Raw genomic sequence first — 22,869 nt, 5'->3', positions numbered from 1 at the left:
TTAATGCTTATTGTGTTCAGGAAATTCTGGCACTTGGGGCTGTTGGGTGGACCCACCCCAACTTTTAAGCCGGAGGAGTTATTGAACCATATTAAGAATGCCAAGTCGCTCTCTCCACCTTTACTTGGAAATGAAATGAATCTGGACTCATTTTTGAGTAAAGGTGGGGTGAGAGATTTCGCAATGTTTAGTTCGTATTGTTAGCCCCAGCTCGGACGCAGCACCTTGGAATGTCCTTCCGATGTGAAAGCCGCTAGTGTATATAAATGTAATTTTGTTGTTAAAGAAGACGAATCTTTATATTCTCGGCGCCTTGTTGCAGTGTATATTTGGAATAGTTTTTATGACGTGTATTAATCATAAACATAAATGCCAATGCAGATCTAAAATTTATGTATCTTAATTTTTAATTGAAGTTTTTGTCTTTGTCGAAATAGGAGAAATAGTTTTACAGTTAGAGGCTTTGTGTTTTTCTTCATTCAAGTGCAATGTGCTGCTCCTGAGAAGTAAAAATGCAAGGCACACATACTCCAGTTATACATTGTCAAGGAGGAAGTTGAAATAGACTTTATAGCATTAATTAATTTATTTCACCATTATCACCACATATTGAGATTTCTCAAAGCGTTTCACAGAATATGCTGTAAAATGAAGTAGGCAAACAGGTTAATCACTGACAGAAAGAACATATACTAGTACAGTTAAGCCATGCTAAATAGGACTGTATATTTTGTGGGCGAAACGGGGCAGCCAATTGCATTCAACAGCGTCCCACAAACAGTCATGGATTGAGTGACCACATTTTTTTTAAGGGATTATTAGCCCCGGAAAGTGATGCACCAGTTGTCTAACAACTGGGTTCTTTACTGCTAGGTAAACAGAGGTGTGTGGATAATGGAAACTTGCTTAAGGTTTCGCCCCACGAGGATTCTCAAGCCTCTCAAGACAACTCAGAAAGGACCTTATAGAAGCACTAAATGTGATTGAGAAAGTAAACCCAGAACAATATTTGAAGGCATGAAAAGGCAGCAAGACAAGAGGGCATGCTGATTTTGTGCTGCAAATTACTTTATTTAGAATTTGTGCAAAATTCACATTGAAAAATTCAAGAACCTCATGCTCTAATTCAAAGCCTTCTACAGCCTTGCCCCACCCTACCTCTGCAATCGCCTGCCATCCTACCAGCCAACATGGCCCCCACCTGAACCACGCCTACATTTAGTGGAAAAAGCTTTCAGCCGTTCTACTTCTGCTGTCTGGAACTGCATCCCAGAGTGCCTCCACCGTGCCGCTTCCCTCCCCACTTATAAAGTCTGCCTTAATACTTACCTTTTTGACTGCGCTTTCAGTCATCTTTCCCAGCCTCTTCAGCTCCCCCCAATCTCCCCTGGCTCTGGTGCCCAGCCAGCTGCGTAAACCTGTTTGAGAAGTCCTCCCAACATGGAAGACGTTATATAAATGCAAAAACAGAAGTCGCTAAGAACACTCAACAGGTCAGGCAGCATCTATGGCGAAAGGAAAGTGAGTCAATGTTTCAGGTCCACGACCCTTCGTCAGAACTGGGGGATGTTGGGAGGGAGATGCTTTTAAGTGCTAACAGAGAGGTGGGAGGCAGGACAGGGAAGACAAATGAGAAAATGGGGTGGAGGACAGGGCATGATGGGTTAAAGAGGTATTAATGATGCAAAACAAAGGGGGAATTGCAACAAAGCAGGGGAAAGAGGTGTTAATAATGCAAAACAAAGTGGGGGGGGGGGCAAAAGATTGCAACACAATAGGCATTCAAAGTGAATTGACTGTATATTTTGTGGACAAAACCCAGCAGCCAATTGCGCCACAGCTGTATCCCACAACCTGTTTGTGGGACACTGTTGTGGATTGAGTGCCAAATTATTATTATTTTTTTGGAGCATTATTATCCTCAGAATAATGATCCACCAATTGACTAACAACCTGAAAGGAAGCCGATTCGATAACAGTTTTTAAGAGAGAAGTAGATAATTATTTGGAGAGAACAAGTTTGCAGGGCTATGGGGAGAAAGTGGAGGAGTGGGATTGAATTGGATAGCTCTTTTCAAAGAGTCGGCACAGACATGATGGGCTGAATGGTCTCCTTCTGTTCTGTATAATTCTATGATTCTATGAACTGGTTTCCTACATACTGCTAAGTAAACAGAGTAAGGAAACTTACCTAACGTTTCGTCCGAACCAGGAATCAAACCCAGGTCGTCTCATTTGCGAGGCGAGTGCTCTAACCAATAAGATACAGGGTTCCAAAATCTTGTGAGCTGATGCCAACAATATGTTGGTTATGATTAATTTAGGTTAATCAGAGAGTATATTTGTGTCTTTAAATTGCTTAATTTTAATGTTTGTAGTGGATGGTTGAAGTGTGGAATAGATTGAAAGGTGAAGGGAAGTAAGGTAATGTGAGACCTAAGGTATTTAGCATGGCTTAACTGTACTAGTATATGTTCTTTCTGGCAGTGATTAACTTGTTTGTCTGCAAAACTTACAGTCACTACACTTTACAGAAAATACTGTGAAACGTGTTGCAACGTCCTCTTGACATTCAATGTGAAATGCCAGGATTATTATTATTTATTATTAATAATAATAGAAAATAAATTGCACCTATTCTAAGCAGTTTAATATACACCTGACTATCTGAAATTTAGATTTATATGGTGTGTGGGGTGTTCCTTCCTAAGTCCACGACTTTTGTAAAGGTTTGACAAGATGGAGCGGATTCACTTGTGATGATCATTTCTGTAGGTTCTCCAGATACAAAGCAGTGATGAGGATTCCCAGTTACCAGACCCTTAGCACCTTGCTATTAGCTTCTGTCTCTCTGGTAAGTTTTCATGTTACTTTAGGCTTTGTTACACAGTGTATTTGATAAGTGAGCAATAATAATTGCTTTCAATAGACATTTTATGTGTAAGTCACTGAATTGGAAAAACTGTGGCTAAGTGACATAAAAGCCTGTTACATTCGGACAAAACATTCGCTCCCAACATTTGCTGTGGTTGTTATATACAGTATATCTCACATAAATCGTATCAGTTGGGACCATACATTAAATATGACTTATGCAAAGTATCAGTTATGTCAAACTTGGTTAGAGTGGAATATAAACTCTTGAACGGAACTTGGCCAGATGTATGACTCAGGCCCTTATATGATTTATAATTCCCGACGTGAAAGAAGCTCTATAAATGTAATTTTGTTGTTGTTGTTGTTATACAGGTAAGACTCATGCGAGCTTTACTGTATTAAATGCTATTTTATCAACTTATTTGGGTATTAGTTTGACTGATATGTTGTGATTGCATTAGCAAAGTATGTTAATGCGATGTTATTTCTCATGGATTGAACGTCTTTGTGCAGATATTTACCCAGTTACCTTTTCAATTCATCTTAACTGCAAGCAGCCCACAGTAGATTGGTTAACTTAATTTGAATTGAGAAACTTTTGTTCAGTTGGAGAAAGGCGGGAAAGAAGCAGCTCAAGCAAACACTTTCAAACATCCGTAGCATAGCAGTTGGCTGTAAACGTACTGAAACACTAAGTAAACCTTAAGATTGCCAATCTCACCCTTGCTTGCTCTTCACACAGGAAAAGCTATGCCTATTTATAGTCAGTCGACACTTTATAAAGTGTGAATCTTTTCAGAAGTGGTTAGAATATTTTCTGAAGATATGAGACCACAAATAATGCTCACTTACTGCCTTGATCTTGTTCAAAAACACAACCTGATTTTATATAGTCACAGATGCAATGACACCTTATAGTAAAACCAGAGTAAAAGTTTAATTGAGGTAGAAGTGGTATATTGCTGAATAGAATTTCATGTGGACAAAACCAAAAGAACTAATTTAATTCACAAATTTGGGAATCTTTTAATGAACTAACACCACATACATTGGTAATAATCCTTACATGTGTCTTTCACGTCAGGAGAACATCTCAAAGAGCTTCACAGGATATACTGTAAATTAGAATGGCTGTGTACCTTATAAGTGAACATGGCAGACAATTTGTGTATAGTCCACACATATGTCCATAAATTTAACTGCACTAACCTATAAAAGCATTCCGCTTTGACTTTTCCCAAACAAATTTGTAGCTTGGCTCAGTTGGTACTATCTGTGAAGCAGTAGTTGTGGTTTCAAGTTTCATATCAGGATTTCAGCTCAGAAATAGAGCCCCGTGTTTTTGGCAAACGTGAAATACTGTAAGACAAAATAAACCGAAAAGCAACAAAAATAGATAAAATGTGAAGAAACACAAGAAAAAAAGTTTAAAAAATTAGAGGGTTTGTGCAAAAATATTTTAAAAACAAATAAATACTTACAACAGTTGTGGTTTCAGCTTTGTTGCAACAACAACAACAACAAGATTCCATTTATAGAGCGCCTTTCACGTCAGGAGGACGTCCCAAGGCGCTGCACAGTTGGGTCATGACCCGAGCAGGGGGGAAATGGTCAGGGTGAGGGGAGGGAAGGGAGGGAGAGAGGAGGGGGGAAATGGTCAGGGTGAGGGGAGGGAAGGGAGGGAGCGAGGAGGAGGAAGAGAGTCGAGAGGGGAGCTGAAGGCACGGTCAAAGAGAAAGGTTTTGAGACCGGCCTTGAAGGAGGAAAGGGAGGAGGCGGCGAAGGCACTGGGGGATGGAGTTCCAGAGCCTGGGGGCTGAGAGGCTGAAGGCCCGACCACCGATAGTAGGGCGGTTGGGGCGGGGGACGTGGAGCAGACCGGAGCCAGAGGAACGGAGGGTACGGGCAGGTAGGTAGGGGGATAGTAGGTTGGAGAGGTAGGAGGGAGCAAGGCCGTGAATGGCCTTGTAGGTGAGGATGAGGATCTTGAAATCAATCCTCTGGGGGATGGGGAGCCAGTGGAGGCGAGCGAGGGTGGGAGTGATGTGGTCGCGAAGCCTGGTGCGGGACAGTACACGAGCTGCAGAGTTCTGAATGACCTGCAGCTTGTGGAGGGAGGTGGCGGGAAGGCCGGCGAGGAGAGAGTTCCCATAGTCCAGCCTTGAGGTGACAAAGGCGTGAACCAGGGTTTCAGCAGCGTGAGGGGTGAGGTAGTGCCGTAGTCTGGCGATATTCCGGAGGTGATGGAAGGCGGTGCCAGTTGTGGTGCGGATGTGAGGGAGAAAGGACAGCTCAGGGTCGAACAAAACGCCGAGGTTCCTGACTGGCTTTGAGAGGTGGAGAGTGCAGCCTTGGATGCTGATGGTGTCAGCGCCTGAGGTGCGGAGGCGCTGACGTGAGCCAATCAGGAGGGCCTCGGTTTTTCGCACGTTGAGCTGAAGAAAGTTGTCTCTCGTCCAGGACTCGATGTCGGACAGGCAGGCTGTCAGGACATCGGTGGTCGTGGAGTTGAGAGTAGAGGAGGAAAGGTAGAGTTGGGTGTCATCCGCATACATGTGTACCTGTACAACCTGCACCTGTACAAACGCATACATGTGTACCATACAAACCAAAAAGGGAAGGGAGAGAGAGTCCAGAGGGAATCCAAAGTGCGTGTCAAGGCAGGCTTGCACTTGCACAGTAGTCCATTGCACACATTTGCACAATTGTCCATTGCACACACTCACACAATAGGCCATTGCATACACTTGCACAATAGGCCTTTGCATACACTTGCACAATAGTCCATTGCATACACTCGCACAATAGTCCATTGCACACACTTGCACAATAGTCCATTGTGCAGGTACAAACGTGCCTTGAAAGTGCTTTTAACACCAAAGTTCAAAATGCCCAAACTGGCAATTACCATTATACATCGTAAATTAATAAAAAGAAATAAAACAACATTTTTAAGTGGCTAAAACAAAATGACAAGAAATTCCCCCCAAAAAACGAAAATTTATAAAAAATAAGAATTTCACAGGGCTCAACTCATAGAATTTGTATTTTTATAACACTCGATCACATTAAAACAGCTCAAAACATTTCACAAGTAATTACCGTCAAGTGAATTGGCCATTTCTTGTGGACAAAAACGGCAGCCATTTTGCACACAGCAAGATCTCACAAACAGCCAGGAGGTGAGAGACAAATTTATCTGGAAGAATGTTGGCCAGGACATCAAAAGTAATTCTGTCAAACAGTGTCATGTTATCTTTTGAGATTTGCACTTGTCATAGAGAAGCATTGTGCAAGTAACCAGTCACACACTTGATTTAATGTCTTTGTATTATTGCCAGGTTGTCGTCACTGAACAACAAGGATCTTTACCCTCAGGCCCATTCATGTCAATGCATCTGAATGTTGTTGAAGAAACAAATGGAATTCAAACGCTTTTTCAGGTAGTTCTCTTACAATATAGACTGCAATTTGTTTAAATGATGCAAAGTCAATCAAAAAACTGTGAATCTAAATGTTTTATACCTGTAGAAGAAAACATCCTTTACTCAGTGAAAATTGTAGCATCATTAAATGCATTCTTTTCCTTAATTAAAGAATATTCTACAGATTGCCCAGAAAATGTGGTTAAAACCATGGCCTTAAACCTATTCTGAACCCCCGATTTTAGAAGAATGGTTTTACTCACAGGTTCTGCAGTTTCGACATGGCTGCACTTTTCAGCACATGAATAACTCAGAGAGATCTTTATTCTGGGGCACTGGAGCAGTGTCTAATACTCTGGAATCAGGTACCAGATTAATTTTATTAATTTTAATTGTATTAACCTGGTATCTTTGACACAGCATTGAAATCCTATTCCCCAAATCCTGTGACTGAGAATGACTTCTCCTTGTTAAAAAAATCACATCATGAGGAATTTGGGGCTCCTAATTTTGTCTACTCCACTCACCAATAGAGCCTCACTTGGTGTTTCTCCTTTGCTTTCGGTTATGTCCAAGGATCATTAACATCAGCTTTTATCAGCTTTTACCTATGAATAAATGATCATTTCTTTTCAATAATAGTTACCTTGCATTTGGTATACCGGTATTTCACATTGGGAGGACATCCCAAAGCACTGCAGAGAACATGCTGTAAAGTGTAGTGACTGGGTGTTTTTTGGGTGATGGCAAAAGATACATTTTCTTTTCTTTCATCTTGTAGTATTCATTTGTATTTTGTTCATTTGTGTAATAGATATGATTTTTTGATAAGTATTTAATATATATTGTATTTACTAATGCACAATAGTTACTTCCTGTTATGCATGTTGTTAAAACACATCTAGAGTACAATCCACTGATAAGATTTTCTTTTGTTGTAGTTCACTTCAATTGACCCAGCTGTAAAATCTTTTAAGACCAGTGGTGACAAAGCCAACAGGTTCCAAGTGTTTCCAAATGGGTGGCTGATTCTGAATGGTACCCTGGACCGTGAACAGCAGGCATTCATCTTACTAAAGGTAACAGAAAGCAATCTATGAAGAGCACTATGAGCAACTTCAGAGAGCAGAGGCAGATTGGGCAGATAGATGGCTGATGAAAATTAATAGACAAATGTGTGAGGAGGAAGTTGCATAGGTTAGAGACCTGAAACCTGAACCTGAAAGCTAAATCTGTTATAGCACCTTTCATATCAGGAGGACATCTCAAAGCGCTTCACAGGATATACTGTAAAGTGCAGTGTCTGCAATTATTTAGGCAAATGCAACAGACAATTTGCAGAAGGTATGTCCCACAAACAGCCATGAAATGAGTGAACAGTTTTATTTGGGATATTTGTTGGCCAGGACACCAGGAGAAACTCCTTCTCCTTTCAAACACTTCCATAGGATTTTCAACATCCACCTAAACAGCAATAATGGGACCTCGGGTTAACACATTATCCAAACTACAGCACCACCAAAAAAAACACATCCCTAGCATTGCATTAGTGTCATTCTCCAATTTAAGATTGATTTTAAGAATTTTCCCAAATTCTATGCAATCTTAAATTTTAATACATTGCTGTTAAAACTATGGAGAAATTTCAGACTTCACATGAAACAAACTTGTTTAAATGTTGATTTTGATTGTTGTCTTTGTCTTTCAGGTTGAAGGCCTGAAGGAGAATGCTGAAAAACTCATAGGACCTATCATCATTTCAATCAAAGTCGTTGATGTAAATGACCATCGACCAGAATTTGGAGAAGAAAAGGAAGGAATTGTACGACAACATTCAAGACCTGGTACGTAATGTTTACAGTCACTGAAGATACAATTGAATTTTTTTTAAACATGCTTGCCTTAAAGTACTTACCTAGAATATAATGATACCAGGGTTTAAAGGGTTGAATTGTGAGGTCAGGTTATAAAACGTGGTCTGTATTCCTTTGAATTTAGAAGGTTGTTGGGTGATCTAATTGAGGTTTTTAAAATAATAAAGGGATTTGATAGGGTAGCTACAGAGAAACTATTTCCTCTGGTAGGGAATCTAGAACAAGAGATTAGTAAACTCAATATGGACCAGGGCTTATCAAACCGAGGATCCTTTATATGGCGGAATACCACACTGATGTATTTACCAATAGACTGCACAATCCCTGACTGATAAAGGAGAAAACAATAATTCTTTTAAATCCCTGTCTGGTGCAGCTTGATGGGAAGTAAATATATCACAAGATATACAATAGGTTCAGATTAATAAAACCAGATGACAAATCTTAGATGAGTCCAACTTCCATGTCTCAACCACACATGCTGTAAATTTCTAGAGCCTGGGCAGACCACTTTTGTCGTGACAGACAGAACTGTACTCAGTATGTGAGGTAAAGGCTGACCACAGCACTGTATAGCCTGAGGACGACGTCTGAGATCTGACCTCAGCTGATTTGTCAAAATAGCTCAGCATCCTGTTTGCCTTGTTTATTATTGCCTCACATTGTCTCAAACTGTTTTGATGTGATAATTCATGTGTCAACTAACACCCCTACATCTCTTTCAGTTTCTCTCTTGGCATGTTCTATTTCATCCATGGAGTATTTGTCCCTCCTAGTCTTACTTCCTCAATGTAGTACCTTGCATTTATCTGAATTCAACCCATAGACATACCCAATCTATGTAAGATCTTTGCTATCGCTTGCAAATGTAATTATCTTACACTGGGTCTGCAAATCCAGGTCATTGATATATTGTAAGGAACAGGAGGGGCTCCAGTAGAAACTAACTAGGTTTTTTCACTTAAGATCAATCTCCATATTGCTGTGCGCAATTGGCTGATGCGTTTCACCCACAAAATATACAGTCAATTCGCTTTACAGTGTATTCTATGAAGTGCTATGAGATGTCTCGAAGACATTATAAGACGCTACATCAAATCCAAGGAATATTATTATTATTTGACCTAGCTCCCTTAACATCTACCCTTTGCTTCCTTCCCGTCAGCCAATTTCAAATCTATGACCAAATCTATGACCATGTCTTGTCCTTGGTGTTCAGTGATCACTTTGTGAAGGAGTCTTCCATGTGGTTCTTTGTGAAATGCCGCTTGAAAGTCTTTAGGTCCACCGTGCCATAGGTGTTCCTGCCTTCAATATAAAGTGTTACTTTCTCAAAAAATTCTGAGGTTGGTCAGACAAGATCTATCCCTTCTAAATCTATGACATTTATTAGATGATTTTTATACAGGTAATCTTCCATTTTCATTCTGATGGTTGACTCCATCATTTTTTCAATTATTGAAGTCAGATTAATGGGTCTAGTTTCCAGGTATGGTTATATCAATTTTCTTGAAAATGGGAGCCACATTTGCTTGCTTTCAATTTTTTGGGACCTCACTGGAGTTGAGTTACATACTTGTGCCATTTCTTAAATCAAGTTGAATGTTAAGTTAGTGTCACTGTTCCCCAGTGAATCAATTATACTGCTGGGTCCTGCTATCTTTCCATACACACATGTCTGCCCCCTCTTGGGGCTCTGGCCTGCTTCACTTCCTGCCCCGGCCCGCCCCACCGCTCCCCTCACCCTGTGGAACGCTATCCCACGGGTCCTTCGCCTCACTCCCTCTGTTGCCTCCTTCAAGGCAAGTCTCAAGACGCTCGTGTTCTATCGCGGCTTTGGTCACCCTCCTACCCTACCCTCCATGCCTTCCACCCATCCTGATTCCAACCCCTAGTTTGTGTTCAAATCCCTGACTGTCCAGCGCCTTGGTATGTCCTCCTGACCTGAAAGGAGCTATACAAATGTAATTTGTTGTTGTTGAATACCTATATCCTTGTAAATGGTACCCTCTTTCACCATCCTGGTTTAACCATGTTCTATCACATTATTATTACCAGTTGTCACCAGTGTCTCCAATTCCACCAGGTCATTTTGAAGGTACAAATGTGTGATCACTGGGTGAGGATAGCATTGGGCTCAGCAGAAATGCTCCCCATGGCTGTGAATCTTCCCATGGCCAATAATGGTCACCCTCACTGTGAGTGTTGGAGCATGAAAAACAATGACTTGAGGAAGATACTGGAGGAGAATTCCAGTTGACACCTGTGAAGGAAATTCCAGCATCAGTCATCCTTCAGAGTAAGAGAGGTAGAGAGAAAAAGAATGATTTGAAAAGGATGATGAAAGGAAAAACATTTTTACCTGCTAGTCTGTATATGGAATCCAGGATGATAAAGTTTGGATGAAGATGTCCCTTTGGCCCATTTGATCCCATCCTTCCAAAATAACCATTCAAGTCTTCTCCTATCAAGCTCCATCTTAAATGAGTCCAGCATCCTAGCTTCAACCAGCTTTCCTTGTAATTTGCTCCAGTCATTAACTACCCTCTGTGTGAAAAGACTCTTTCTGATGTCCTGACATTGCTCTTTGTAAACCTAAGCCTGTGCCCTCTTATTTTTGCTGCCATGCTGTAAGTCTGTAAGTGAAAGTTGCTGGTGATGAAAATTGTATTTTAGAATATGGAATGACTTAACTGATTGCTGATTGTGAAGTTAATAATCTCTCTCTTTGTTTGTAGGAAGACCTTTCATGTATGTTAATGCCACCGATTTGGATGACCCTTTAACTCCTAATGCTAAACTTGAATACTCCATCTTTAGGCAGTTACCAATGCATAACGGTGTCTGGTTTTTCCAGATTGATAGTGAAACAGGAGAAATCTCTACTACTGATGAAGGTATGCAGAACATTAGCTTGATGCATTTCCATTCACATAGAAGGTTAGAACTTTGGCAGTTCCTCTGGTTAATCATTTTCAAGAATATAATTTTATTATAGGTGGTACCAGGAAACAACTTCCAAATGATACTGTGCTAAGGCAATGTATTATTTGCCAATATGTTAGTCATAGATACAAAACAAATAATATTCTTGTTACAGTCATTCAGGTTATATTGTGAAATACAGTGTGGATAACATTTAATAATAATCCTTATATTTGATATAGTGCCTATAATGTCAAAACATCTCAAATGTTTCTCAATGGCTGTCAAGTGCAATTGTAATGTGAAATTTACACACAGCAATGTCCCACAATAAGCCATGACCAATTTATCTGAATGATTCTTAACCAGCACATCAGAAGAAACTTCTCCTGTGTTTGAAAAGTGCCATTGGATCTTTAATACCACCTGAACAGGCAAACTGGACCTTGGTTTAACATTCAATTATGAAGGACAGTACCTCTGATAATATAGTGCTCCCCTTGCACTGAGAGCTTAAAGTTCTGATGTGGGGCTTGAACTTACAACATTCTAAGAAGGAAGAGTGCTACTAACTGAGGCAAGTTGACAGCTAACTGGATTCTGCCTGAAGTACAGTAATTGAAAGTCTTTTAATGATATTTAAAAGTGAGACGTTGGGATCTAATTTGCGATATTTGCAGAAGGAATGTGAAGCTCTAATTGCTGGTTTGGTTTGCGACATTTGCAAACTATGTGCGATTTCTGAAAACTGTCAGAGTGCAGAAAAAGACTGAATAACAAATCCGGGTCCTTTTACTCACCACACATTTTTTTTAGCACTTTGATAGCATTCAAAAGATGCAATTAGCCATTTTGGGAATATTCTGAATTAAATCAAAGCCACAATTTGCTCTTCTCATCCTTTTAGCAAATATCCTAAATTAGATCCCGTTGAATCATACCATTCTCATTATATTTTATAGTGTAATGCTATTTTATAGTGTCAACAAAACATATTTATCAAACTGTTTATTTGTTAGCAAACTGTAATGGAACATAATACCATGTGGTCCTGACACCATGGTATGAAAATGATGGGCAGCTCTTTCTTCTTCATTAAATATTTGTTAATGAGCTGCTTCAGGTAAATGGTCAGTTTGTTTCAATTGGTTCCTTCTGTGTCAGAAGATTGTGGGTTCAAGCTATAAACTTGGAACCCATATAGTCTATGCTGACAGTCCAATGCAGTCAGTGCTGGAATGCATTGTTGAAGGTGCCGACATTAGGAAGTTACGTTAAACCAAGGTACCGTCTGCCTATTCAGGTGGATGTTAAAGATCCCATGGCACTATTCAAAAAGAGAAGGGAGTCTCTCCCGACGTTATAGCTAACAATCTGCCAAATAAAATTGGTCATTCACTTCATGACTGTTTGTAGGACATTGCTGTCCACAAAATTGGCTGCCTCATTTGCCCACAAAATACGCACAGTCACCCACTTTACAGTGTATCCTGTGAAGCAATTTGAGATGCCTTGACGATGTGATAAGGCACTATATCAAATACAAGGATTATTGCAATCCTGTAGCTCCATGGTTAGAGCACTCGCCTAACAAGCGAGAGATCCTGGTTCAATTCCCGGCAGGGTGAAAGCTTAGGCAAGTTTCCTTACTCCACACGCCTGATAATAATAATAATTAGGTCACTTCAATCTACAACTGTTTGTGGGACACCGCCGTACACAATTGGCTACCGCATTTCGCTCACAAAAATGCAGTCAATTCACTTTACAGTATATTGTGTGAAGCATTTTGAGACTCTAAAGACGTGAAAAGCGCCATATCAAATTCAAGGATTAGTATTATTATTATTGTTAATACCATTCAAAAAAATACTGGAATTTCTGTTGTTATCCTGGCCAAGAATCCTTCAGAGATGTTGTGAAACATTGCTATGTGAAAATTGGTGGATGTATTTGCCTACAAGTATACAGTCATTGCATTTGACAACAATTATCTGTGAAGCACCTTGAGAAGGTTCAATGTTATAGGTGCTTTAGCAAATATGAGGGTAATATTACTCTTTCATGATGCATTTGCCTACAGGATTCAGTAACTGTATCAAAACATTGCAAGAATAACTTGTGTAAAACTCTTTTACAGGCACCAAGCAGCTCAATCCTGAAGATGAACAAAAATATGAGCTGCTAATTAAAGTAAAGGATTCAGCCCCACCATTTCTGGACGGCACGACCGCAGTATCAATTATTGTGAAGGAGAATTTGTGGCAGGATCCTAAGCGAGTAAATATCGTTGAACATTCTCCTGGACCTCATCCCAGAACCATTGTGAAGGTAGGACCTTGGAACTATGAGACTTGTCAATATTGTGCTTATTGTGTATGGTACCACAGGCTCCATCTGCTTAGTTTGGCTATTGACTCCAAAGGATAAGGCAGCAGGTCTTTGCCCTGGATTTTTCAGTTACCTAATACATAGAGTGATGGTGGTACTTCATATCTGAATTCATCTCAAATGATCCAGGTCTAGTCTATTTGATTTTTTATACTGGAAGTCCAAATCTAGGTCAAATTAGGCGTATGAAGTGAAACCTTGTAAGTGCAGTCCAGTTGTTTAGAACAGACACCAGAAAATATTTATTTGCAAAGTGTGTAATCAACAACAGGTATGGTTTACAAGGAAGGGTGGTTGTGGCCAGGATACTGGACTCATTTGAATAACAACTAGATGCTGTGATGGAAAGGTGATAGGATTGGTAATCTAGATTGGGAGGTAAGTGGGGTCACAGATAATTGATGTCAAATGCAGTGATTGTATACTTGTGCCAAACTAGCTCCAAGGTGACATGCTTGGCAATGGAATGTCGGAATTGAGTCAATCCTCTGTTGTAGTCTTGGTAGTCTTGTTCCTGAGTTAGGCAGGTCTGCAGTATCAATTGTTGTGAGAGAGAATTTGTGCACTACTGGTGATAGACTAGCCAGGCTGGCTCATCGGCAGGACTTGGAGGGTCATTAGAAGCATGATTCTTCTCATGCATCTTCTGCTAACGCTGAGTCAAAGCCCTAATGAGTAGGGCTATCTGATTTGATTATTCCATGCTTGCTTGGGGGGAGGTAAGTGAGGTCTCATTGGAGCTGAACTGACTCCGTGGTGACACCTAGCAATGGAATGTCAGTATCGAGCCAGCCCTCTGTGGCGGTATCGGTAGTCCGGTTCCTGAGCCAAGAGAGTTTGCAGTATTCCAGGGCACTTCTGATGACAGCACAGCCAGCCTGGCTCATTGGCAGTACCTGGAAGGGCAGACCAGTTACTGGGGCAGGGAGTCAACCCACTCAGCTCCTGTTAACCCTGAAAGCCAAAGCCCTATTGGGTAGGGTGTTCCTAGCTGGACAAGCAGTGGGAAAGCTTGCCGGACAGCAATATCAATGGCAAGCTTTGCGGTTTTAGCTGGTTAGACTCCAGTAGTACCCCAATGCACATTCTGGGGTCACGAAGCCTTGGCTCTTGCCAACCTGTATGTAATACTTTCCAGAATTAGGTTAGCAGCATTCATTCCTCCAAGGAGAGAGTGCGCATTCTATTCTATCTATCTCTGGGATTTCCATGTGTAGGTGGGATGCATGGAAATCTCAGCTTGGTTTGAATACTCTTAAGCATGGAATGGGTTTCCACAGGTGCCACACACCCGGCTGACTCCCAAAAAAGCTTCTTTCCATTACATTGAGCTTGTTTTTAAATAGTGGAAAATACATTTCTTCCTGCCTTATATTAGGGTAAGTTTGTATTATAAATCTATGTGTGTCCTATTTAAAAAAAACTCCCCAAAGTACGTTTTAAAACGATTGCTTTAAAGATTTTTTTTCAAAAAGTTCCTCCAACCTTACCCTACATAGGAAGTGATTTCATCAGAGTGACTATAAACACAGTGGGTGGGAAAGAGAAATGGAGGGATGGAGGGAGGGAGGAAGGAGACAGAGTGAAGAAATGGGAGATAGAGAGAGGAAGACAAACACAGGGAGAGAGAAAAGAGGGAGACAAACAGAGAGAGGACGGGAAATGGTGAGAAAGTGAGACAGAATGCCTTCCTGCCTTTATCTCTCTCTCTCCCTCTCTGTGTCTCTCCTCCTCTTCCTTTGTGGATATGTGTGTCTCTCTCTCACTATCCACTTTTCTAATTGATTGCTTCATCACAGTAGAGATCAGCAGCTTGATGCATATTAGTAAGCAATGGTTCTAACCCACACATAAAACTATCACTTTCTAATTAAAAATCAATTACTTAATGAAAATTCTAAAATTATGTTTCTGAGGTAAACACATTGAATCTAATGCTAAACATTGTGAATATTTTTCGTAACGAAAGATCAATTTGCAGTCTACATTAAATAAACCCTCAGTTTTGAAATCTACAAACATCGATTTTAATCAAAAATATCATTGCCAAGCTATTTCCATTTTAGTCGCAAATTATAACCTTTCTTTTAAATAAACGCAATTGAGAACATCTGCGATAATGTTGGTTTTCGTCATTATGTTGGTACGTGCCTGTTCAAGTCACTTGTGGTTTTAAATAGGACGGAATTTCCTCATTCGTCTCTCACCACTGCAGGGATCCTTTTTAGCATTAACAAGCCACACTCCAGATGATTTTGACATTGTATTTTTGCACTGGTCTCTGCTTTTGTGTTTTAAAATAATGCAGTATCTCACAACCTCTTTGTACTTTTAGTTAGGATTTTACCAGGTGAAAGAAAAGATAAGTGAAGTGTTAGGAGGAATAATCAATAACAACAGCAACAACAACTTGCATTTGTATAGTGCCTGCAGGGTAGCGTCTCAGAGTACTTAACAATGGCAGAGCCTGACTCTGAGCCTGCAATGAGAATGGAGGGAGAATGGAAGTGACCTTAAACCTGGTCAAAAAGGAAGGTTTTCAGGCGGGACTTGAAAAAGGGGAGAGAGGGGGCAAGGCGGAGGGATTGAGGGAGAGTGTTCCAGAGTTTCGGGACGTAGTGGCTGAAAGCGCGACCTCCAATGGTGGAGTGGAGGGTGCGATGGACAAGCTGGAGGCTGGTGCGAGTTGAGAGGAGGCGCTGAGTGGGAGATTGGGGAGTGAGGAGGTCAGAGAGTTAGGAAGGTGCCAGGGAGTGAATGGATTTGAACATGAGTGTGAGGATCTTGAAGAATAATAGCTTGATTTATATAGCACCTTGATTTAGGGTAATGTCTCGGGAGTGCTTTACAGGAATGGGGTTGGATGCCAAGCAAAGGAGAGGGGAGGATGGGTGAGAGGGTATAGATGCATTCGAAAATGTTGGGTTTGACATGGGACTTAAAGATAGAAAAATAGGAAGCAAGACAGAATGATGGGGGAGGAAGTTCCAGAGGTTAGGGGTTTAGGAACTGGAGGCTGCCAGTTCACGGACAGCAATGTCAACAAAATCCATGAAGTGAATGATGACATGCTGTTGCCAGGACACTGGGAGAATCTCCCTTCTTTTTGGAACCATCAATGGTATCTTTAACATCCACTTAGATTATGTGAGTCTACCCGAACAGGCAGATGGGAACTCGGTTTAATGTATTATCCAAAGGACATCATCTCCAACAATATAGCACATCTCCAACACTGCACTGGAGTGTCTGCTCAGACTATGTGAGTTCAATTCCCTACATGGGACTTGAACCCACAACTTTCTGACTCAGAGGCAAGAGTGTTACATCTGAGCCAGGCTGATAGTGGTAGTAGATAGTGGCTTAATCCTGACATCCGAAATGTCAAAGTGAACCCAGATTCAAATATTGGTTTGCAACATGACTGAAGAACAAGAGGACATCGGTTTAGAGTTGTAAAGGGTAACGTCAGGCAGATACTAGGAAGTTTTTCTTTATTCAAAGGGTAATCAACGACTGGAACAGGTTGCCAGGAAAGGTAGTAGAGGAAAAGTCATTGGATACAGTTAAAAAGCAGCTTGATGGTGTGATGGGAGGATGGTAGGGTGGGTGTTCTGGAGGGATGAGATTGGATGGGCCGAAAGGCTTTCTTCATCCAGTCCAATCTTGTGATCTTGTGAAATCAATCTAATAATAATAATAATCCTTGCATTTGATATAGCGCTTTTCATGTTTTCTAGACGTCTCAAAGCACTTCACAGAATATATTGTAAAGTGAATTGACTGTATATTTGTGGGCGAAATGCGGCAGCTAAATTGTGCACAGCAGTATCCTACAAACAGTCGTGGATTGAAGTGACCAATTTTTTTCTTGAGGGATTATTATTAGGTGTGATGAAGATGAAGAAGTGAATATTTCTACATTTTCTGTGCTTTGTGCTGAGTGCAGCAGAAGCCCAACATCCCTCATGGACTTAGATTTAGGAACTGAGGAAAAATATTTCCCAAATGAAGACTGAATTTAAGAATTTTCCACATGTCTTCACAATCTTAAATTTTAAGATTACAGATTAGATAATGAGAACTTCACAAGGAAGTGAAGACTAGAATATTAATAGATACATTAATGTTGACAAACTGCCTTTTACTTTTGTATTATCTACTCTTTTGCTATTGTCTGTGCTGATTTAATTCCTTAGTTCTGCTTTCTTAAATATGTATAATTTCTCTTATCCAGGTGCAGTGGAACAACCCTGGTGCAATATATGAACTCAGGTCAAAGGAGAGGAGCAACTTCAAATTACCTTTTGCAGTTGACAGTTATGGTAACATTAGTGTGACAAAGCCCCTTGACAGAGAAGAAAGGGATGAGGTAAAGTTCTATCTATATGGACTGAGCAGCAGCTATTCTGGGAAGCAGCAATTCTGAAACACATCTCTAGCCTGGTTAATCTACCAAAAATATGATATGTTAAAACTATTTAAGACAAGTTTTGAGAAGTGCTTTTTGCAGGAAGAGACAGAGAGAGATTTAGCAATCCCCCCACCCCCGCCACCACCCCTTGTTGTTACAGATATAATTGTTCAGGATATAATTTGAATATTTCATATTAAAATGGTAGAAATGTGAAATGCCGCGTTTTAGACCCTGGGTGTATAATGTTGTTGAATCATCCTGGTGTAAATAGAAGGGTTTATTGTGACAAGACTGTTTACTTGTGCACCAGAGAAGACTGGTAAGACTGACTTGGGAGAGTAATCTTGTCTTTTGTGTATGTTTAGTATGTGTTTTTAGCGTATGCGCTGGATAACCAAAGAAATGCTCTGGAAGAGCCTCTGAATATTCACGTCACAGTAGAAGATATCAACGACAATGCACCAGTTTGTGAACCAGCTACATTTGAAGTTCAAGAAAATGAAAAACTAGGTGAGCATTACTGAGCCACCAGCCTGAAGTAAGAAAATAGGGTCAGCTGGGTGTTTGCCAATTGCAGAAACCCATCACCACACTTAAAAGTATCCAAACCAGACTGAGAGTTCCATGTGGTGTCACCTACACATGGAAATTCCCATTTCTGAGGAAAAGCAATGTGCAAACTAATGTCAATCAATTCAACAAAGTATTACTCTGAATGCGATTTTCTGGTTTACAATTTACATCGGCAGAAGTGTCTGTTTTCCCACTTCCTTCCCGTTGTTGCTTTAAAGAAACATTTTTCCATGACCTTTGTATCCACAAAGTAGGAATTCGCGTCTGATTTGCAGTATTCTTTAATAAGGAATTTCTTTAGAATTCTCATGGGAACTCAGGATATTGATTTGTTGTCCTCAATTTCCAAGGCTCAGGGTGAAGTATTTGTGGTTATCAGATTTCGACACTAATTTATGTAACTTGGATTTCTTATTAAGAAATCCTTTTTATACTTTGTTAGAGGTGCCATCCTTCATTTGAGACATTAAACATCGAGTTCCCGTTTCCCTGTTCAGCTGAACGTTAGTTTCCTTGGCACTATTCAAAAAGAGAAGGAAGTTTCTCCTTGTGTCCTGGCCAGCATTCCCCCAGATAAATTTGAACATTCACTTTATGGCTGTTTGTGGAACATTGCTCTGAGCAAATTGGCTACAGTATTCTCTTAAAAATATACTTCATTGCAATTTATAGTGAATGCTGTCAAATGTTTTCAGACGTCCTTCCAATATGAAAGACAACGTCAAATCCAAGCAATATTATTGTTGTTTTAGACTACCAATCATGACACTTGTCCTGTAGTTTAGTGGTTAGAGCACTCTGGAGCGAGAGGACCTGGGCAAGGCGAAACATTGGACAAGTTTCCTTACTCCACATGCCTCTGTTTATCTATCAGTAAGTAGGAACCCGGTAGTTAGTCCAGTCGCGGATTGCATTTCAGGGGATAATAATCCCTTAAAAAATTATTAATAATAATTTGGCACTCAATCTATGACTGTTTGTGGCACTGCTGTGCAACAACAACAAAATTACATTTATAGAGCGCCTTTCACGTCAGGAGGACGTCCCAAAGCGTTGGCTGCTGCAATCGGCTGCTGCTTTTCGCCCACAAACAGTATAATCTGTGAAGCGCTTTGAGACCTCTCGAAGACCTGATGAGGTGCTATGTCAAATGCAAAGATTATTATTACACAAGTATAGTTGTATTATAGTTTTTATATCTTCATCTTAATTATAAGCAAAGAAGCTTTCATTGCCAGCGTAAAGTTAAGGTAAAATGTTTCCAGAGTTAATTGACACAAAGAATGTATTAATTAAATGTCTGCAAATTTTGATAGGGGGATAGATTTACCATTAATAAATATATACTGTGCAGATCAGGCTAGCTTCTGGGACACTAGGGGCAGAGTGCAGATGTATGCACTATAAGTATGCAGTATAATAAGAACTAGTTGAGGTGTGAAAACAGATTAAATAAGATGTAATTTATAGTATTTCTTGATGAGATTCCTTCATAATTCTTTTAGAATTTTTTTTATTTTCTGAAAGTAGATCACATCAGGTAGGAGTTCCAATGGACAACGTGCTGCACTTCCAGTTAACAGAATGCATCCCATTTCCTTGAATCGTATTCCTTATTAAGAAATAATTAGAATTAGACCCAATATTTTTGTTAATAATTAAAATAATTACAATCATTTTTAAAATTCGTCTAGCGCCTTTCACATTGGGAGATATCTCAAAGCACTTTGCAGGATTTGCTGTAAAGTGTAGTGACTGTGTGTTTTGTTGCTTCGTTTCCTTTGGGGTAATGGTGTATCAATGCATAACCTTTCCCCGATGATGGTGTGGGCAGAGTGATGTTCATGATGGTGAAAGTTTTGCTCAGGATGGAAATAGCAGGCTTGATGGGGGTAAATGATATTTTCCTGAATGACGTGTTCTTTTCCTTATTTTTCAGGAAGCTCTATTGGAAATGTGATTGCTACAGACAGGGATGATCCCACCAGTGAAAATAGCTTATTGAAGTATCAAATTGTCAAACAATGGCCTACAAAACCACAAGACTCACTATTCTCAATCGATCAATATGTTGGAAATATTGGTCGGAATCAGGGGAATCTGCAGAAACATGAAGCATCACACTACAATCTAACTATCCTGGTTTCTGACAATGGAATAAATCCAGAAGGTATTAATCTTACCAAACTAAAATCAATAAACAGTGTTCGGCAGACATTCAGTACTGGGATATATAACAGATATCTGAAGAGTCTTATCTTAACTCTGTACTGGCCCCACCTCAAGCACTGTCTCCAGTTTGTGTGATCCACCTAGCTCAGATATAAAGCCATTGAAGATGCAGAGAAGGATCACCAGGCTAGATCCATTCTTTAAAAGGCAACCGTACAAGTAAAATAATTGAGCAACTGTGGCTGTTGACGTTGGAGCAGAGGAGACTGAGGGGCAATGTTGTTGACATGGCATCGACAGAATGTCAGGTGACACAGATTTCACGGTTAATGCGTGTTCCAGATCTCGAGGTTATTCCTTTAAACTGGAGGGAAAACTCTTCAGACTGGACATGATGAAAGCCTTCTTCACCAGGGAGTACTGGCCATCTTTAGCAAACGCTTCTGTAATTGTGCAAATAGGATCCACTCGTTCGAGAGGAATCTATACAGATTTCTTAAGGAAGAGAGGATCAGAAGTTACAGAGTGGGAGCCTAACCTGCCATACGATGTCCCCTGCAGTGTAACAGGGAGATTGCCTTGGGTGTTCTTTGGGAGTGACTTCGATGGGCCTCTGGGCCATTTTCCTCCTACTTGTCTCTGTATCTACTTATATAATGCCACGGTTTGGGAAAATGCAGCTCACATCCTCAATTAAAAAATCACTCCGAATGTCAGTGTTGTCAATGACATGTTTCATAAATGCCATTCTATCAGAGCAAACTGAGGGCAAAAACTACTTCGTTTAATCTTTTCATCGTAAATTTGCTTCCATCTCCTCTGCCTCTTCTGAAGCTATTTGACTCCCGTTTCCTTCAACTGGGGTTATGTTCTGGTAGTTGTCTTCCGGTACCTTGTCCAAGAAATCATTAGAGTACAGAGCCTGATATTCGCACTAACTGGGACCTACCCCACTGTGGGTTTGAAAACAATGCAGATACCAGATCTCTGTGTGTTTGTGCTTCAGTCACTTTCTGATGTTCTAAGTGTGAGTGTATTTTTGTGTGTGTCACTCTTTAACAGGTTCTGAGTGCTTGTGACTCTCTCTCTTATCCTGTAGTTACCTGATTCAAATCTCTCTCCCTCATATACTTTGGGGAAAAATCTGTTAGCAGCAGATGAACACAACCAAAAATCTGTGCCCACGTCGCAGCCCAGCTTCCTTCTGCATTAGAATAGTGGACATGTGGATAGTCGACATGCAGGTTTGCGGCATTCCTGTATTCAAATGTAAGCCTTCACAGTAAGTGTTGAGGCAATTTTTCACAGGGTCATTGCAACAAATTCCATTAATGTCCTTATCTAACCTCAGATGTATACCTTCCAGTAGGGAAAATGCAGGCCCAGAAACATATACTAATCAACAAAAGTGGGACGTCTCTCCAAAGACTAAAAATTACTTTTAAAAATTATCCGATTCAATATCAATGTAGGGCGAGCTGGAGGAAGGCAAATCCACTAACTGGAAAAGAGTGCTCCACCTACTGATAGATATTGAACATTCCCAAAGCTACATGAGGAGCGCTTAAAAATATTACCGCATTGTCACTGCTAAGGTTTTACTTCTAAGTTTATTAAAGTTTATTGGTCTCTTTTGTAACTGAAGCCTTTTTTTTCTTTTCTAGAGCTAAGCACTGAATGCATTGTACAAATCATTGTTATTGATATCAACGACCAGATCCCTGTCTTTGTGAAAACAGAGGTAAGTGTAGAGACAGTTTCAATGCATCTCTGTAGCATCTGAATGATCAGTCACTATGTTGGCGAGTGTTGCTCCTGCTGTTATCCAACAATATTATTATTTCCAGTGATATTTCTATTGTTATTTCCAGTGATATTACTGATTGTTAGAAACAGAGAAAGTGTCTGGGGCAGTAAAGACACAGAGGTAGGGTGGGGTGAGACCACGGAGGCTTTTGAAAGTGAGGATGTGAATATTTAATTTGATCTACTGGGAGATGGAGAGCCGGCAGGTTTGAGCAAGGATGAGGATGATGCGCTCACAGAATTTGGATAGTGGGCTGCATTGCCAACTCAGTTTAGTTCATATCTCCAGAAGTCAAGCCCAATCGTACAATGCTCTGGCTACTGTGCACTTATGGAGAATGCAAAAAACCTGCCTCCACATTAAGGCTGAATTTAAGATTTTTACAAAATTCTGCATCATCTCAAACTT

The 22,869-nt window shown here is 40.3% G+C and overlaps 1 protein-coding gene across 2 annotated transcripts in view; it reads left to right on the top strand.

Moving 5' to 3' along the window:
* Window positions 1-22,869, top strand: part of cdh17 (cadherin 17, LI cadherin (liver-intestine)) — a 33,478-nt gene that overhangs the window by 479 nt on the left and 10,130 nt on the right. The window contains exons 1-11 of one of the 2 annotated variants that reach the window (XM_007887944.2): window positions 1,502-1,521; window positions 2,776-2,854; window positions 6,219-6,320; window positions 7,244-7,381; window positions 8,011-8,146; window positions 10,915-11,073; window positions 13,242-13,432; window positions 17,730-17,864; window positions 18,275-18,419; window positions 20,422-20,652; window positions 22,319-22,395. In XM_007887944.2, the coding sequence (XP_007886135.1) occupies window positions 1,508-1,521; window positions 2,776-2,854; window positions 6,219-6,320; window positions 7,244-7,381; window positions 8,011-8,146; window positions 10,915-11,073; window positions 13,242-13,432; window positions 17,730-17,864; window positions 18,275-18,419; window positions 20,422-20,652; window positions 22,319-22,395 (1,407 nt within the window). In that variant the 5' untranslated portion in view covers window positions 1,502-1,507. Of the gene's footprint in view, window positions 1-1,501; window positions 1,522-2,775; window positions 2,855-6,218; window positions 6,321-7,243; window positions 7,382-8,010; window positions 8,147-10,914; window positions 11,074-13,241; window positions 13,433-17,729; window positions 17,865-18,274; window positions 18,420-20,421; window positions 20,653-22,318; window positions 22,396-22,869 lie in introns of those variants that run through there. The other variant, XM_042332395.1, reaches the window with a different exon arrangement.

This window comes from Callorhinchus milii, unplaced genomic scaffold, assembly GCF_018977255.1.
Source record: "Callorhinchus milii isolate IMCB2004 unplaced genomic scaffold, IMCB_Cmil_1.0 Scaffold2, whole genome shotgun sequence".
Classification (NCBI taxonomy): Eukaryota; Metazoa; Chordata; class Chondrichthyes; order Chimaeriformes; family Callorhinchidae; genus Callorhinchus; species Callorhinchus milii.
Note: the sequence above shows the minus strand (reverse complement) of the source record. Positions and strands in the feature narration are given on the sequence as shown.